The 12,599-nt window shown below is 46.8% G+C and overlaps 1 protein-coding gene across 1 annotated transcript in view; it reads right to left on the bottom strand.

Moving 5' to 3' along the window:
* The window catches only part of LOC138088286 (ninein-like protein), a 39,336-nt gene extending 28,008 nt beyond the window's left edge, over window positions 1-11,328 (bottom strand). Inside the window, 3 exon segments of the mRNA XM_068983409.1 lie at window positions 6,759-7,282; window positions 9,964-10,015; window positions 11,197-11,328. Of these exon segments, the coding sequence (XP_068839510.1) occupies window positions 6,759-7,282; window positions 9,964-10,015; window positions 11,197-11,328 (708 nt within the window).
* Window positions 11,329-12,599: the final 1,271 nt, after the last annotated feature.

The raw sequence follows: 12,599 nt of genomic DNA, 5'->3' as shown, positions 1-12,599 counted from the left end.
TGTATGTGTCTGGATCCTAATCTCCTTTTCTTACGAGGACACAGTCACACCTGACCAGGGCCACCTGCTGGGCTGCACCTGGAGGCCAACAAGCCTTGTAGCTCAGCTGTGGGACCAAAGAAAGACCGCAGGTACAATGATGGAGACATCCACAGTTTATCGGACAGCGGACCTTTCAAGTCCAAAGCACAAGGTCCTTAGGAGTTCTGTTGCCACTCCTGGGATGACCCAGCTAGTAGGCCTGGTCATGAAGCAGCTGTGAGGCCTCAGTTAAAGTGCTTCAGCTCTTGGAGCCTAGGCTTCCTGAGACATCAAACAAGGAAGCCAAACCTCACAGCCCAAGGCACCTTCATCCTCTGACATCCTGGTTCTCTCAGGTCCATCACAACATCTTTGGGCTCCATTCATCACTGAGCAGGAGTCCAGGGAATGAGGTCTCAGGGACACAGGCCTCAGGGGCCATGCTTCTTACACCTAGAACCCTGGAACCAGTCTCACCACAGACACTGTCTCCTGTCTCCCTCTGGCCTTTGCACAGAGTCTGGGTCCACATCTGCTCAGGCTTCCGTTCTCTCTCCCTCTCTTTTTCTGGACTGGACAGAAGGCAACATGAATTGTTCTTTGACATCCACGCAAATGTTGGCAGAAGTGCATTATGCACCATTAGCAGCAAACCAATCACATAACCAGAGGTACTGGAGCACAGTGCACGGTGGCCAAACAGACCTGTCTTAAACACCAACAGGGAAACGCCCTGACACTTCAGAGCTCCAGAGGCGCCTGTTCAACCACATTTGTGTCATTCTTTCCACCCAACTTCAGTGTCCTAAATGCGCTGAAATGTTTTTTAAAATGTGCCTACATGGAAAATGCTGAAAGCCAGGTCAGTCTCAGGACACAAATGACAGTATTTCTAAGACTCTAGCCCAGCTCACTGTACACATGGCCATCCACAAACATGTAGCCAAAGATGAAAATGATATGGATCAGAAACGGAATCAAAGATGACACAACAGTGAAAAAGAACATATATTAATAAACAATCCAACGTAATGTAACAGAGGGCACTGGTCTCTCTTTTCCAAACACTGTGGATCATATCACATTTACTCAAAAGAAAAGAGTCTAAAAAAAAAGAAAGAAAAGGGACTGCCCAACAGACACAGCAAAGTGAATGTACAAAGCTACTGCCCTTAAGCCTTTTCTTTTCTCCCTCTCCCACTTAAGTAAAAAATCTACCAGAAGAATATGTAATACGTAAAATGTAATGTGTAATCCTCTGGGTTTGTAAGGCCAACTGCTCCTTTACCCTACTAATCAAACACTGAAGTGGATTCCAGCGATTTTATTCCAGCCGGGTTGGCACAACTCAAGAGAGACACCATCTGCCCATGATCTTCTGTGGGAGTCAGGCCTCCGCGCCCGGCCACGGCCTTTGGGTTGGAGCCTACTCAGCCAGGCCTGGAAACAGCCCCTCAGAAGACTGAAAGAGGCCTCCCTGGAAAGATCTACGTTCAGGAGAGATGAACAGGGGACGAGCAGGTCCTGGGAAAAGGAAGGAGACACAGAGGAATTCAACCAGTTCTCTGGTCGATCCTCACAGCTTCGACGGCAGGTTCAGGAAGGGCCCCCTGGTGCACTGTTAGCCTGGGGACCCAGCAAATGAGCAACTTCACCTCTGACAAGAGCCCCCTGAAACAGGGCAGCCCCACACTGACTGATCGCCCCACTCTGCATGGGAGGATGCAGGCCTTGGGGACCTGCTGTGCCTTCCTGCTGTCAGATGTTATCTCCCATCCTTAATTTATGTTAGAATCTCTCTTTTTTTAATTATTATTATTTTTTAATTATGCATTTGGCTGTGCTGGGTCTTAGTTGAGGCACATGGGATCTTCGGTCTTCATTGCGGCACTCAGGATCTTTAGTCGCGGCATGTGGGATCTAGTTCCCTGACCAGGGATCAAACCTGGGCCCCCTGTATTGGAAGCTCAGAGTCTTAGCCACTAGACCACCTGGGAAGTCCCTACGTGAGAAACTGGCCTCAGAAGTACTTTGGGAAAAGAAGTGCTGGATCTAAGGCACAGGCTGGAGGAATGGCATTTTAAAGGGAGCCGTGCACTGACGACCAGGGGTGTCCCGACTTCTCTGAGCATCTGTGTCCTTAACCGGTGGCCTGCGGGCAACAACAGGGAAGGTTTTTCTCATTGCCTTTACGATGAGAGACACTTTATGTATAACTGATCAATAGCTGGGCTGGGTTTTCGATGCCGCGCACAGGCTTTCTCTTTGTGGCAACCAGGGGCTACTCTTCACTGCAGGGCGGGGCTGCTCCTGTTGCAGAGCACAGGCTCCGGGTGTGCAGGTTTCAGCAGTTACAGCTCGTGGGCTCAGCTGCCCCTCGGCATGCGGGATCCTCCCGGACCAGGAATCAAACTTGTGTCCCCTGCAATGGCAGGCAGATTCTCACCCACTGTACCACCAGGGAAGTCCACTGAGAGACAACTTTGAAAAAAAGAATCATCCCATGGCAAAGATACTTCCCTCTGATTCAGTGGCGGTGCAAACTGGCCTGAAGTAAATCCAGCTGGGTTCACACGAAAACATGGGTCATGAGGAAAGCCAGAATAAGACCTCAATCTTTTAAAGAAAAACACAGGCTGTGCGCCCCAGATTGTGTATGCCTGGGTGGAGAAGGGCTGGATGTTTTAGGCCAGAACCTAATGTTCTTTTCATTGGTGCCTATTCTACTCACTCTAAACAGACCACTAAGTTAATGTTAATTACTACAGCTTTTATTTCTATAATTAATTATTTTATAAGCTATTACAACCTTGTAACGATTAATAGTTCAGCTTGCTGACAACATCCTAAGTCAAAACCACAGGTTGAGATGAATACAAATGTTGTTTGGTTCCCAAGAAGGCCAATTTGTTCCAGTTCACTCACACACCAGGTGGAGCAGCTAAAACTTTGATAGAAAAAAACAGTTTCGATAGCTTGCCAAGTTTGGGGCAACCACAGCAACTGAAAAATGAGTGAAGAATCCTGAAAAAAAAAGAGAGAAGGAAAGACAGAAAGCCCCAAATTCTGCAATGCTCCCTAATTCACCAGACAACCCAACTATGCGTGTGTGGAGCAGCCTCCAAGCAGCGAAGCCAAGAATAAAAGAACTGACGGACTTCCTCGGTGGGCCAGAGTCAAGAGTCCTCCTTCTGGCGCAGGGGACTTGGGTTCGATCCCTGGTCTGGAAACCGGATCCCACAGGCCATGGGCAACTCAGCGTGCGTGCAACAGTGAAAGATCCTGCATGCCACAACTAAGACCAACACAGCCAAATAAATAAATACTTTTTAACAAAAAGAATACAAGAACTGAAATGAGATTTGAGCTGCTGCCCAGAGGCAGAGTTTTCAGTACGAGGCCAAGAGCACTGCCTACTAAAACACACACAAATGAACACTCTTCAGAGGAATAGAACAGAAACTCCCTTTTCCATGATACACCTTCACAATGTCCAGGACATAGTCCAAAATTACTCACAAAAATGAAGAACCAGGAAAGAGTGAGATGTTGCAATTAGCTGCCTTAAAATCCTTTGCCAGCTTAATTATACTCAAGGATGTGAAAGAAAAGATTCTCCTAGAGTGCACATATTGAAAACCTCAGCAGAGAAATAGAAACAATAAAACAGCCAAATGGAAATTTGAGAACTAAAATAACCCATAATATCTGAAATTTTAAAATTCAAATAAAGGGCTTAATAGCAGAATGGATATGATAGAGGGGAAAAGTCAGAGAACTTGAAGACGGATGAATAGAAATCATCCAATCTTAAGAACAGAGAAAAGGAAATTATTTAAAGATTAGCCTCGGGGATTAAAAAGATAATTTTCACAAGTCTAGCATACATCCTAGGAGGAGAAGAGAGGGAATTAAGCAGAAAAACGGACTGAAGAACAAACAGCAAAGATTATCCCAAATTTGGTGAAAAACAAAAATGTACAGATTCAAGAAACTCAGTAAACCCCATTTAGTGTAAAAGTTAATAAAACTACACCCAGGCACATCAGAGCCAAACTGATGAAAAGCAACGTAAGGAGAAAATCTTGAAAACATCCAGAGAAAAACAACACATCACATATGAGGACACAATAATTCAAAACGATTGCTGACTTCTCAGAAATAATGGGCTCCAGAGGACTGTGTAACTTCACCTTTCACATGCTTAAAAACAACAACAACAAGAAAACTCTGTCCAACTATAATTCTGTACACCAAAAATATCCTTCAAGGGATCTTGTCTTCTTTGTGGCACGCGAACTCTTAGCTGTGATATGTGAGATGCAGTTCCCTGACCAGGGATGGAACCCAGGCCCCCTGCATTGGGAGCACAGAGCTTCAGACTCTGGAACACCAGGGAGGCCCCCAAATGCATTTTCAATTAAAAACACAAACTGAGAGAAATGCCAATAGCCCTGTGCTAAAAGAAATGCTATAAGAAATGCTTTAGTTGAAGAGAAATTATGCCAGATGGAAACTTAAATTTTTAGAAAGGAATAAACAGAATCAAAAAAAAAAAACAAATATCTGATTAAAATGAGAGAAAAAAAGTTGTAAACTTGGAAAAAATACAATTAAAGTTTTAAAAAAATACCATTGTCTTGTCAAATTTGTAAGATATGTAGATGTAATACATATAACATCTAGACTATCAAAGTGGGTGAGATGGGGGTACACATTCGCAGGATTTCTATATTACATGTGAAGTGGCAGAATACTAATTCCAAATAAATTATGAAAAGTGAAGTCCACAAAAACACCTGCACACAAATGTTTAGAGCAGCTCAATTCATAATTGCCAAAACTTGTTAGTAACCAGAATATCCTCCAATAAGTGAATAGAGGGACTTCTCTGGCAGTACAGTGGTTCAGATTCCATGCTCCCGATGCAAGGGACATGGGTTCAATCCCTGGCTGGGGAACCAAGATCCAGTATGCCACACAGAATCGCCAAAAAAAAAGATATATTGGAGTACATCCATACAATGGAATATTATCCACCACTTTTTAAAAATGAGCTAGCAAACGTGAAAAGGCTTGGAAGAACTTTAAATGTACATTACTAAGTGAAATAAGACAATCTAAAGAGGCCACATAGTATAGAATTCCAAATATATGATATTCTGGAAAAAGCAACACTGTTGAGATAGTAAAAAAGATCAGTGGTTGTCAGGGGTGGGGAGAGGGCATGGATGAACAGACAGAGCACAGGGGATTTAAGGAAATGAAACTTCTCTGCATGATACTGTAAAGGTACAAACATGTTATTATACATGCCCAAAACCCATAACGTGTAAAACAGGGAGTGAGCCCTAGTGTAAACTCTGGACTCTGGGTGATCATGGTATCAGTGTAGATTTGTCAACTATAACCACAGTGGTGAGGGATGTTGGTGGTGGAAGCTATGGGGTGGGAGAAGTATTGGGTTAGCTAAAAAAGTTTGTTTGGGTTTTTCCATAAGATATTACAGAAAAACATGAATGCACTTGTTGGCTAACCCAATATATGGGAGCTCTCTGCACTGTCTATTCAATTTTGCTACAAACCTAAAAGTGCTCTAAAAAGTAATCTTTTTTTTTTTTTAAGAAAACACAAACAATGGTTGGATAAAATACTGAAACATGCTATAACACTTAGGACCCTTGAGAACATTATACCAAGTGAAAGAAGCCAGTCATAAAAACCACACATAGTATGATTTCATGCATATGAAAAGTCTAGAAGAGGCAAATGTATAGAGACAGAAAATAAATCAGTGGCTGCCCTGGGCTCATGGGGGTGGGGTGTCTGAATGAAACGGGGAATGAGTGCTAACATGGGATTCTTTTGAGATGAGGAAAATGTTCTGAAAGTTGCTGTGGCCATGGTTGCACAACCCTGTGAATCTACTAAACACCACTGAACTATACATATTAAGTGGGTGAACTGATGGTGTGTGAATTGTATCTCAATAAAACTGTCATTTTCTTAAGTAAAGCTGCAAATTTTTTAAAGTAACTGGTTAGAACCCATAGCATGCATACTTTAAACATTAGAATGCTGAAGAATACTGAAGAAGTCTCTAGACTTCTAGAGATAGAAGATAGACTTCTCATAAGTGATAATTCAGCAGGAAGGCATGTCATAAATATCCACATGCCTAACAACAGAGCCTCAAAACAAACCAAGCAAGAACTGAAGGAACCAAAGCCAGAAACAGATGGAAATTTTAGTTTCTTAACAGGTAACAGAAGTAGATCCAAAGTGTGTGTGGGGGGAGGGGGTGGGGGTGGAGGTGTTAGTACTGTACACAATACCATCAACCACCTCGTCTAAAATAAATATGTTGAGGATTGACACATGTACACTACTGACGTGTAAGAGAGAGAACTAACAGGAACGTACTGTATAGCTCAGGGAACTCTATCCAATGCTCTGTGGTGACTTAAGTAGGAAAAGAAATCTAAAAAAGAGGGGATATGTGTATACATATAACTGATCCACTTTGCTGTACAGCAGAAACTAAAGTAAGATTGCGAAGCAACTCTACTCCAATAAAAATTAATTTTAGAATATGTTGAGTATAACAAGCAGGGGTTAAACATTCACTTCATAATAATTTTTTGTCTCCTTGGAACCCCTAAGGATCTTTCAGTGGTCTGAGATATTTCTTTAAGATTTCCTATGATCTTCCTTCCTCTTATCATTTATGTATTTACTCTGGGCTGGGCCAGGTCTCCGCGGCCGCACAGGAGCCTTCTCTGGCTGCGGCAAGGGGGCGCCGCTCTTTGGTTGCGGGGTGCGGGCTTCTCGCTGCGGGGGCTTCTCTGACTGTGGCAAGAGGGCGCCGCTCTCCGGTTGCGGGGTGCGGGCTTCTCGCTGCGGAGGCTTCTCTGGCTGCGGCAAGGGGGCGCCGCTCTCCGGTTGCGGGGTGCGGGCTTCTCGCTGCGGGGGCTTCTCTGGCTGCGGCAAGGGGGCGCCGCTCTCCGGTTGCGGGGTGCGGGCTTCTCGCTGCGGGGGCTTCTCTGGCTGCGGCAAGGGGGCGCCGCTCTCCGGTTGCGGGGTGCGGGCTTCTCGCTGCGGGGGCTTCTCTGGCTGCGGCAAGGGGGCGCCGCTCTCCGGTTGCGGGGTGCGGGCTTCTCACTGCGGGGGCTTCTCTGGCTGCGGCAAGGGGGCGCCGCTCTCTGGTTGCGGTGTGCAGGCTTCTCGCTGCGGGGGCCTCTCTGGCTGCGCAGCACTGGCTCTAGGATGCGTGGGCTTCAGGCGCTGCGGCCTGCAGGCTCCGGAGCACAGGCTCAGGGGTGTGATACACAGGCTTCGTTGCCCTGCAGCATATGGAACATTCCTGGACCAGGGATGGAACCTGTGTCATTGGCAGATTCTTAACCACTAGACGAACCATCAAGGTCTTCTGAAAGGAGGTGACCAAAGTAATTTGCACAGATACCTTTTTCCTTCTTAACACCCTTTCCAAACACGAAGACTTATTCAAAACCATCCCATTTTCCCCAAGACACAATCCCTGTATTCTTTCCTCTTAGATGTTTTCTCTATTGCCTGGAACCCAGGTGGTTTTGACAAGAAGCCCTGCTCCCCTGCAGAAGTGTGCTGGGGGCCAATCACAAGCCATCAGCCAGAGACAGGCAGCAGCCAGGCGGGTGGGTCTGGAGTGCTGCAAACGGCACAGCAGAGGAAACGGACCTGGGCTGCACCCCCGTTTCATCACACAGCAGTGGCACCTGGCAGGCACGTGTTCATTTCCTATCAGCAAGCAGCAAAGGCGAGGCGTGAGCTGGAGCCTCCTGCTTTTCCCAGGAGGTGGTTTCACTGCCAGTGCCTTGTGATGCTCTCCAGGGTCTTAGGCTCCATAGCACGGTTGCTTTTCAGCACTTAAACCTGCCAGCTTCTGACTCATGACACCTGTACAACCTCCTTCAACAGACTGTGCTTAGTCACTCAGTTGTGTCCGACTCTTTGCGACCCCATGGACTGTAGCCCGCCAGGCTCCTCTGTCCGTGGGGATTCTCCAGGCAAGAATACTGGAGTGGGTCGCCATACCCTCCTCCAGGGGATCTTCCTGACCCAGGGATTGAAGCTGGGGCTCTTACGTTTCCTGCCTTGGCAAGCAGGTTCTTTACCACCAGCACCACCCGGGAAGCCCAAGGGTAGCAGGGGGAACATGAAAAGAGAGGAGGTGCCCAGGGTGGTTATGTACACCATGGGAGGATGTCAGGGACAACTTCTTTGTAAAAAGAAAGAAAATCAAGTTGCAAAACTGTGTTCTTTCATCCAAGAAATATCTACTGAGGGAATACCCTGGCAGTCCAGTGGTTAGGACTCCATGCTTTCACTGCTAAGGGCCTGGGTCCAATCTCTGGTCAGGGAACGAAGATCCCACAAGCCGTGCAGCAAGGTTAAAAAAAAAAAAAAATATATATATATATATATATATATATATATATATATTTACTGAGCATGCACCATTCTAGGCACTTCAGTTCAGTTCAGTTCAGTCGCTTAGTCGTGTCCGACTCTTTTTGACCCCATGAATCGCAGCACGCCAGGCCTCCCTGTCCATCACCAACTCCCGGAGTTCACTCAGACTCACATCCATCGAGTAGTGATGCCATCCAGCCATCTCATCCTCGGTCGCTCCCTTCTCCCCCTGCCCCCAATCCCTCCCAGCATCAGAGTCTTTTCCAATGAGTCAACTCTTCGCATGAGGTGGCCAAAGTACTGGAGTTTCAGCTTTGGCATCATTCCTTCCAAAGAACACCCAGGGCTGATCTCCTTCAGAATGGACTGGTTGGATCTCCTTGCAGTCCAAGGGACTTCTCAAGAGTCTTCTCCAACACCACAGTTCAAATGCATCAATTCTTCAACGCTCAGCCTTCTTCACAGTCCAACTCTCACATCCATACAGGACCACTGGAAAAACCACAGCCTTGACTAGATGGACCTTTGTTGGCAAAAGCAACACTAGGCACTTAGGACACTGCAACTAATGAAACAGACAAACCTGGCAAATAAGCAAACCCTGTCTTAAATGGTAATAAGTAACATGAGAGAAACAGAGCAGGAGGAGGTGGGGTATCATCGACTCACAGCCTTAAATGGGGCAGATGGGGAAGGCCTTCCTGAGAAGGGGACCTTTCTGCGCGTCTGAAGGTCGTGTATCTTGGTCTGCATACATATGCCTGGTACTTCCCTGGTGGTTCAGTGGTTAAGATCTGTCTTGCAATGCAGAGAACAAAGGTTCGATTCCTGGTTGGGGAACTAAGATCCCACGTGCCATGGAGCAACTAAGCCAACAAGCTGCAACTAAGTCCACAACGAAGATCCCACGTGTGGAAACTAGGACCTGACGTAACGAAATAGGTAAATAAATATTAAATGTTTCTGAAAAGTCAGCCTGGCCTCAAATGATTTCAAGAGGTCCCTAAACCCCCCAGTATTCCCCTGCCTTCTTCTAAAGCCTGAAGTTTCTTTAATGAGGGGGGAAAGAAACCTATTTAATTCCATTTAATTCTATTAAATTCCTATTTAATCCTGTACTACCAATGAGAAACATCTGATGGTTTTGGGAAAGCTGGCACACAGCGCTCCCATGTCACTAGGTGACCGTGGAAGCGCATGGCTGAGGCCTGGACTTGGCTCCATCACAAGGGAAGGGGAGCACAAACCTCAAGAAGAAGGCGGGTCACTGAGTCAGAAGGAGCGAAGGCGGCCGTCAGACGGCACTCGTCCTGGCTTAGCTGCCTATTTGGCTCAGGACAGGGCAGCTGTCTGCCGTGTGGCGAGCACGTCCTGTGACTGAAACCAGGCAATTCCAGTATGCTAACCATGACGTTCACACAAGGCAATTTAGCCGTGACCAGGCACCCTGGGCACTCACTGATCAGCAGCGCTACGCTGGATCCTCACCTCCTGTACCATCTGCACTAAAGCGAGCAGGGAGCTCTCTAGCAGACCCACTCTGAAAGAAAGGCCGAAGGAAATTCTTCAGGTTCAAAGAGAATAATACCAGAGGGAAACACATTTCCAGAATAAAGGAAGAGCACTACAAATGGCATGTAGTACTAGAAATAGCTATGTAAATATGAGACTTGTGGTTTTCCGGTCTGTGCCATCCAACATGTGGATCTTGGTTCCCCGACCAGGGGTGGAACCCTTGCCCACGGCAGTGGGAGCTCCTAGTCTTAATTGCTGGACTGCCAGGGTGTCCCTAGTTTTAAAGAAATGGCCAAAGCAGCCAGCTTTTTACACTTATTTAAGAAATATTTATTTGTATGTATTTATGTAGCTGTGGCACTTGGGACCTTCCATCTTCACTGCAGCAGGGGGGATCTAGTTCCCTGACCAAGGATCAAACCCAGGCCCCGTGCACTGGGAGCACAGAGGCCTAGCCACTGGACCACCAGGGAAGTGCCGAGACTATTCTGTATGTATATATGATGTACGTATGTGTGACAGCAGAAAGCAAAATTTCCAACACTGTCCGAAGCAGTTTCTGATGCACGAAGATGTAGCACTAAGTGGTGGTGAGGCTTCCATGTTCCCCTTGACATGGCACAATCTTATTTCCAAGCAGAGAAAAGCTAAATATGAATACTATAATCTCCAGAGCAACCACTAAAATACAGAGATACATGGTGAAAAACATCAATAAAAATGATTAAAATGGAACACTAAGAATATAATCAACAATACAGTCGATAATAATGTAGGGGAGTATAGTCAGTAATAAAGTAATACTTTTCGAGCTGACAGATGATAACTAGATTTACGGCGATCATTTTGAAATGTACAGAAATGTCCGATCACTATGCTGTGCACTGGGGAACTAACAGAGTGCTATAGTCAATTATACTCCAAAACTAAACAAGTTCATAGAAAAAGAGATCGGATTTGTTGTTACTGGAAGTACGCAGAGGGGTGTTGGGAGGGGAATTGGAACAATCTGGTCAAAGGGTACAAACTTTCAGAGCACCACCCAGCCGGGTCAGGCGGCCGGCCGAGGAGACCCGGCCCTCCCAGCCTCTGCCCCCGGACCCAGATCTAGAAGGAGCCCCGGCCCTCCCAGCCTCTGCCCCCGGACCCAGATCTAGAAGGAGCCCTGGAGCCGAAACACCTTCTGCACACCCGCCACCGGCCTACCAGAGCCACGAGCCCGAAACACCGAGGGGTGCCCGGCCAGCCCGGCTCCCGCCGCCCACCCGCCACCCGGCCCGTGTCCAGGCGCATCCTCCCGTCCACAGGCTTGCCGGAGACATGCACTCCGGCAGGCATCGATTGGAGCGCTCCAGAAGGGCACGCGCCTGCTGCTAAGACAGACCCCCTTCTGCTGCCTGCAACTCTCTCATCCAACCAGCCTCCCATCCCTTCCTCTGCCCTGAGAGACTGTCTCCTCCTCTCCCACCGCCGGCGCCCAGACCAGGAGAGCCGTGCCCGCCGTCTCTAAGCCCCCTGGAGCCGACATCAGCCACCAGTTAGGTCCCAAGAGTAAGCACCAGGACTCGCAGAGAGAGTCTACCTTCTCCTGAGTCTCCTCTCCACTCCTCCCCCCATCCCCACTCCTTCACCGGCAAGAGAAATACCTGTTAAATTCACTCGTGGTGTGGACTTCAGGTGGCAAACCCAGGCCCTGTTGGCCCTGCAAGAGGCCGCAGAAGCGCTTCCAGTTCATCTCTTCCAGGATGCCTGTCTCCTCTCCTTACACGCCGGCCGCGTCATGCTCTCCTCAAAGGATGCTCAGCTGGCCTGGAGGATCAGAGGCCAGGATAAGAGACTGCCAGGGAAATAGGAAGTGCCACCAGAAGACTTTTGATATTGTGTGTGATGAAAATGATTAGTGAGGGTGGATATTAATAATGGTGCAGTCAGCCAACTGAATTCAAACTAAATGGAAGGACCAAGTTCTGCTGTTTGATACATTTTAACCCTTTGGAAAAACCTTCTCCTGTTCTACATCAAATCATTTTTATGTAAACACTGGAATAAACCTTATCTATGAATACATTTTTTTTAAAAAGGTACAAACTTTCAGTTGTAAGATAAATAAGTACTAGGGATATAATCTACAACACAATAAATAACAATTAATAAACACTGTTCTATGTTATATATGAAAATTATTAAAGAGGAGAGTGAAAAGTTTGACTTAAAGCTCAGCATTCAGAAAATGAAGATCATGGCATCTGGTCCCATCACTTCATGGGAAATAGATGGGGAAACAGTGGAAATAGTGTCAGGCTTTATTTTTGGGGGCTCCAAAATCACTGCAGATGGTGACTGCAGCCATGAAATTAAAAGACGCTTACTCCTTGGAAGGAAAGTGATGACCAACCTAGATAGCATATTCAAAAGCAGAGACATTACTTTGCCAACAAAGGTCCGTCTAGTCAAGGCTATGGTTTTTCCAGTGGTCATGTATGGATGTGAGAGTTGGACTGTGAACAAAGCTGAGCGCCAAAGAATTGCTGCCTTTGAATTGTGGTGTTGGAGAAGACTCTAGAGAGTCCCTTGGGCTGCAGGGAGATCCAACCAGTCCATTCTAAAGG

This window comes from Capricornis sumatraensis, chromosome 11, assembly GCF_032405125.1.
Source record: "Capricornis sumatraensis isolate serow.1 chromosome 11, serow.2, whole genome shotgun sequence".
NCBI classification, from domain to species: Eukaryota; Metazoa; Chordata; class Mammalia; order Artiodactyla; family Bovidae; genus Capricornis; species Capricornis sumatraensis.
Note: the sequence above shows the minus strand (reverse complement) of the source record. Positions and strands in the feature narration are given on the sequence as shown.